At 48.4% G+C, this 6,202-nt stretch overlaps 1 protein-coding gene across 1 annotated transcript in view; it reads left to right on the forward strand.

Moving 5' to 3' along the window:
• The first annotated feature begins 2,503 nt into the window (after positions 1–2,503).
• The window catches only part of RBPJ (recombination signal binding protein for immunoglobulin kappa J region), a 104,616-nt gene continuing 100,917 nt past the window's right edge, over positions 2,504–6,202 (forward strand). Inside the window, 1 exon segment of the mRNA XM_012664201.1 lies at positions 2,504–2,726. Within this exon segment, the coding sequence (XP_012519655.1) occupies positions 2,707–2,726 (20 nt within the window). The 5' untranslated portion in view covers positions 2,504–2,706.

The following is a 6,202-nucleotide window of genomic DNA, read 5'->3' on the forward strand; positions in this document are numbered from 1 at the left end:
ATCAGTGGCCAGAACTAGACCATGACTGAAATACCGTCTTGGGATTAAGGCTCCAAGGACCTTGTCCTACTCCTAAGCCATCTTGTTCCAAACCAGACTTGCATTGAGATATTATATTCAATGTTCTTACATTTTTTTCTGTATGAAAAATATAATCAAAGGAATAGGCAAACACACACACACATGCACACCCCTAAAAACCTTGAAAACAACTCAAAAACTTGGATTTCTTCCTAGTAGAAGACTCATTGTCCTGCAAATATCAAAATTCAATTAAATTTTACATTTGCGGGTCTATGATATCAGCAAGACATCAGTTTCTACGCTAGGCTAGCATGGTATTGAAACCACATCAGGGACAATCTGAAACATGGCTGATAGAATAATGTGACCGGAAACTCATTGGACAAAAAATCCAAAAAGAAGGGATGCATTTAAAAAGTAGTCACTAAAATACCCGATGCAACAATACCTAAAACAGGACATTTCAACAAAAACATGGAAAGGTAAAGGAAAGCAAAAGCAATATTTTAAGTCATATTGTGGGAGGAAAAAAAAGAACAGAAACTGAAAAAAGGGATTACTTCAAAAAGCTGGGAAGAAGCTGGAGAAAAGAAATTTAAAATTCGTGTTCTTGAACAGGAGGCAGAATCTTTACAAGGCGACAGTGCGAGAGTGCAGAGCAGTATGTTTTTTTTCTTCTACTCAACTCACAAGGCCAGAGGGTAGATCAGAAAGAAAACCAACTGCTACAGGAGAGTGGCTAAGGAAATCAAAACTTGTTTTAAAGCAAGTGAAGCGGTGGCCAGACTAGGTGACTCAGAGGCATGACTCAAACCCGACACTGGGGGCTGTCTGTCAGCTCCCGGAGGCGGGGGGCACAGCGTCTAACACATTTTAGGAAAGTACCAGGCTCATGGAGGCCGACAGGAAATCTCCCCAGGAGATCTGCCTGGGGCTTCTCCTGCCCTAGAGCCTGACCTCTTACGCTCCCAAACTTAAGTCTTGGCTTCCACTTCTTTTAGAGGCTTCCCCCACCCCCTTTCTTCCACCGAGCGTCACCGGGCGTGTGCGTGTGTGCGAGACGACGATCTCCTCCCCCGCCGCCCTCCGCCCAGTGCTCCCAGCCACGCGCCCACCCGCCCCGCCTCCGCGGCGAGCCGCTCCCTTCCCACCCCGCCCGCGCCTGCCGCCCGCCGCCTGGGCACGCGCGGCACGAACAGCGCCCGAAGCTGCGCTAGACAAACACCTGTCCTGCCAGGGCTCCGCGAGACTTGAGGCGAAAGCATAAGCAACAGAGGGCGCGCTCTCGCGAGGTTTAGAAAATTTCCCACGGCCCGTGTTGTGTCTGAGCCGAGTAGTGGAAGGCGGTGGGAAGGAGGTGTAGCGTGAGACTGAGCTGCCCGCATTGGGCACATGCGCAGTGCCACTCGCGCGTGCCGCGCCGATCCTGCAGCGCCTTCAGCAGGTTTCGGGCGGCGAATTCCAGTTGTCCGGGTTTTGGGGTTCCCTGCGGGAGGCAGCGCTGAATCTGGGAATCTCTAGGAAAGGAAAGGGCAAGGGAGGGGGAAAAGGGGGGCTTCAGGTAGAGAGGAGGGGGCGGGGCTCGGACCCTGCACCTTGCTATTAAATGCCCAGACGGGCCACGTTTACTTGGGTGCTTCCGGGCTTAGGCCGCCTGAAGTACGTTTCGGGCAGCTAGCAGTGCCCTCGGCTGTGACAGGCCACGGGAGGACCGGTTCCCTGTGCAGTAGTCCGCCCCTACATACGCCCGGGCTCACACAGGGCTGGCGGCTGCGCTGCGGTCCTAGGGAGGCTCACGCAGTAGGCGGCTGCCTGCACCGAGTTGGGGGTGGGAGAATGTGGCACTCGATTCCACCGCAGTTTGCACTTCTGGAGAAAACTATTCGGCGCTCTGGCGCGTGTATGCGAGGGGGACTGTAGGGATCTCGTTGCCAGAGGCCTTGTCCTGACCTCATCTCGCACCCAAGAAGAAAGCTAAGGCGACAATGATTAACTGCGAAAGTTTTCCGTTCACAGAGCTCTGGAAGGGTCTCCTCACTAGCATGAGGGTCGAAGGAATGAAGATAATTCCTGGTGTATCAGTTGTCCAAACCGCAGGCACTTCCGTAGCTCCTGCACCTAACGCCGAGATTAGCATAAAGGAGGCGCCCAGTGAACGTTTTGAATGAATGAAAAGAGCTGGGAACCCAGAGTGAGCGGGAAGCCACTTGGAAAACACCCATTTGAGGAGGTGTTTCATCTAGGCCTGTGAAACGCGGCAGATTTTCCCAGGACCCCTCCTCCCGTCCCCTCGGCCCCGCCTCCTAGCCCTCCATTCCGCGGCCCTGTAGTAATCCCCTCCGGTTTTCCTCAGTCTCCACGTACGTCCCTCAGGGCGCGTCCCAAAACCCGGATAACCGGAGCGCTCCCCATGGACCACACCGTGGGCTCGCCCGCGGAGGAGCCGCCTGCGCATGCTCCATCGCTTGGGTAGGTTTCCAGGGAAGGCAGCGAGCAGGATCCCCTACACCGCGGGCGGCGCGAGGCGTCTGGCTCTTCGCGGCGGCTGCGAGGGGAAAAGCAGCGCGGGGGCTGGGTGGAATCGAGGAGTGAGGAAAAAAGGAAGGGGCGGGGGAGAGGGACCAGGGAAGGCGTCGGGGGGAATCTCGCGAGGGTTGGAGTTTTGGCGAGAGTTTGTGGAAGATGGCGCCTGTTGTGACAGGGTAAGTCTCGGGGAATCAGAGCGCTGGGAATCGGGAAAGTTGCGGACGGCTGGCAGCCCACGGCGGGTTCGGGAGCCGCGGCGCGCTTGGCCTCCGGGGGCTGTGGGGGCGGCGTCGCGTGCGCCGAGCGCGGTGGCGGCGTGTGGCCGTGCGCTGCCGCTCTGCGCCTCCGTGGCTCGGGCTCCGGCGCGTGAGGGCGGGCGGCGGCGGCGAGGCCGGCGGGTGCGGGCGAGAGTGCGGCCGGGCGCGCGGGGCCCGCGGGCGCCGTGCCTGCCGCGCGCCTGCCGCGCCGCCGCCCGCGGGCCCTGCCTCGGGGATCCGCACAGCTTTGTTCCTTGGGGCCGTCGTCGCCTCTTAGCCCCGCCGGTGTCCGCGGCCCCGGGCGCTTTGTCTTTCCCCGCTGCCCCCCGCGACTCTCTACCCCCGGCCCTTTGTTTCGCCGCCTTAGGCGCTTTGTCCGACCGGTCGCGCCCCGCGTCCCTTCTCCATCTCCTCCCCTCCGCTGTCCTCCCATGCCCCTTTGTTGTGCCACTCGCTTGTCGGTAGTCCAGTGACCTGCCACAGCCCAGGCACCAGATTCCTGCCTTAATTTTTCTTCCATTGTCTTTCTCATGGGTATCCTCTCTCATTTTTCTGTTTAGTCCTTGATTACCCCCAGAGGCTTTGTCTCCCCCATCCAGCGGCTTATTCTCTCAGCACCCTCTTCCCCTTCCAGCATCGGTTGATTTATCCACTACCCACGGTGTGTGTCTGCTGAACTGTCTCAGCCCCGGGGACTCCATCTGGTGCTTCAGACTCTACGGTTTGTTGTTGTTCTGTGGGTCTGAAAGATACATGGGATACTTAGTTTCTTCCGCACCTCTCTTCTCCGCACCTCTTTCTATTGGGATTTTATGTATCATCCGCACCTCTTTCCTCTCGGAATGAAAGCGTCTCCGATTTTCATAGCCGTCTCTTTGGGCCCGTGGTTGTTTTGCTTGGAAACAGTAGCCTTGGAAAAAGATCTGGTCTCTTGGTGGTTATTGCGTCCCCCCCCACCCCATGGTTTCTGACGGCCTAGGCCAAGGGCAGCTGTCGTAGCTTTGCTTCTAGGTTACCTGAAGATGAGTAGAGGGTATTGTAGGACGTTTAGGAGACGCAGGTATTGTTTTTTTTTCTCTTGGTGTTTGAGAATGGTTTCAGATATCCATGGTGGATATTCATTTGTTGTTTGAGAAGTTGAGTGAATTTTGATGTTAAAAACTTGTGACTGTTGGGGTGTAGAATTTCAGCATTTTCTAGAATCTAGATGTAGAGTTTAGTTATTTTGCCAGTAACTCCTGTATCATAAGGAAAAAGAGAAGCATACTGCTTGGGAATTTCATATAAATGTTTTGCTTTTTCAGTACATAGTTTACAATTATTTGCTTTTCGCTCTGTAGATGTATGACAGCCACAGCCCTTCTGTGTCCCATCATTGGGGTTGAAAGGAGGAAAGCGGTGAAGAGTGCAGTTTCTAGTTGATGGATACTGCTTCTAGGACCTTTGTGGATTATAATACTCAAATACAGTTAAAAACCATGTATACATATAATGTGTATATAATATACATACAAGATGTATATAATATGTATATAAGATGTATATAATATACATGCAAGATGTATATAATATGTATATTATATGCAGGTGTATATATGTATAATATACAGATGTATATAATATGTATATAATATACATATAAGTAATAGCCTTTAGTAGCCAGGTTCTTTTAAAGATACTTCTTAATGTTGAAGGACTGTTAACTTGTTCTTCTTGTTATGTTCTTATTGTTATGGTAATGGTAAAAGCTTGGGGTTATGTGTGGGAGTGGGTGTGTGTGTATTTTAATTACCCAAGTTGTTCTGGTGCTAGGAATAAGAGGTTAGATTTACCAGTATTACTTTACTGAATGTATTTTTCAGGAGTTTTTTTCCCACTACTTGATTACTACTTTTAGAAGATATGTTACTCATAAGATCATTTGGAATGTCATTTGGTTTACGGCTGAAGTTCTATATAAAGTGTTACTGCAAAGGATATACAAGATCTGTAAGAAATGTTGGTGCATTGGGAAAGCCTTTTTTTGTTGTTTTTTGGCTGTGATTAGAATTAGTTTGAATTTTAATTAATGAAAAACCATGGTTTCATGATTGATACATGAGGTTTTTGTGAAAATTTGCAGTCTGGGTTCCATAAGTGGGTTTTACTAATAATCATTTGTCTCCCTTACTTGTTCTCAGTACATAATCATTCTTCTGAAGGTAAAATCTTGAGCATACTGGTTCTAACTGGAAGCAAACTGTAAATACTGTGTAATAATGGAAGATATTTTGCTCTGACTTGAGCATGTAAGAATGATCATAAAAGTGCTTTTACAATTTGAGTTGTGTTTTTGTTTCTAAATCATGTAAGACCTTTATTTTGTGACAAATGAAACAGTGCCTTTAACTAATTATAACAAAAGGCAACATATCTAGAAATCTACGGGATGAATTGTGTTGGGAAACCTTCATTCTGAATACTGACTGTTAAAACTTTTAATTTATTATCCATGCATATTGCAGATGGATCTGTGGAGCGTATGTTTTCAGGAAAAGAATATAAGAGGCTCACTTTTGCAGTATTTTCAGATCTGTTCTAATATTAGGTATTAGATTTTATGCAGTTAGGTTTGTTAAGAAGTTACCTATTACCCTATACCAACAGATTTCTATTACTGTCTTTTAAGTGGGTAAGATAAAAATTGCTTTGGGAAAAAGGCCATTCTTGCCAGATGTAATTTATTAAATAATCTTTGGCATCCTTAGATGGATAAGGCATTAGGGAAAAAAAATGTTTTGTTTGAAAGTTCTTACAAATCTTCTTAATTCTGGTGTTCAGTCATTTTTAGAATATAAGTCATAAGACTTGGCTCTAAAGCATTATTTTGCATTTTGCATCCTCCTAATACTAAATTTCATGTTATTTCAACTGGGGGCAGTATTTTCTCATGGATTGACTAAAAGTTGTTATTTTTGGCATCCGGCTTTGTGATCATTTCCAAGTTACTCTACTTCCCCTGGGCCAGCTTCCTAATTGTGTAGTAAAATGGGAATTGTAATAACTTGCCACATCTGCATAGGATTGCTGTGCCTTAAGATGTGCAGAGAGCATCCTTGGGTGAAAGGTGTGGCTAAGGTCTAGGAATTGTTACTGAAATAAGCTAATGTGAAGTAGGTCATATTTTACAGGAAGTCAAGTAGGTGGTTTTGAACTAAGTTTTTGGCAAATCACAGCAATGATAGTGGGATTGAAAAAAACCCAAATATGAGGCCAGGCGCCGTGGCTCACGCCTATAATCCTAGCTCTCTGGGAGGCGGAGGCGGGCGGATTGTTTGAGCTCAGGAGTTCGAAACCAGCCTGAGCAAGAGCAAGACCCCGTTTCTACTAAAAATAGAAAGAAATTAATCGGACAA

This window comes from Propithecus coquereli, unplaced genomic scaffold (genome assembly GCF_000956105.1).
Source record: "Propithecus coquereli isolate 6110/MARCELLA unplaced genomic scaffold, Pcoq_1.0 Scaffold87, whole genome shotgun sequence".
Taxonomy (NCBI): Eukaryota; Metazoa; Chordata; class Mammalia; order Primates; family Indriidae; genus Propithecus; species Propithecus coquereli.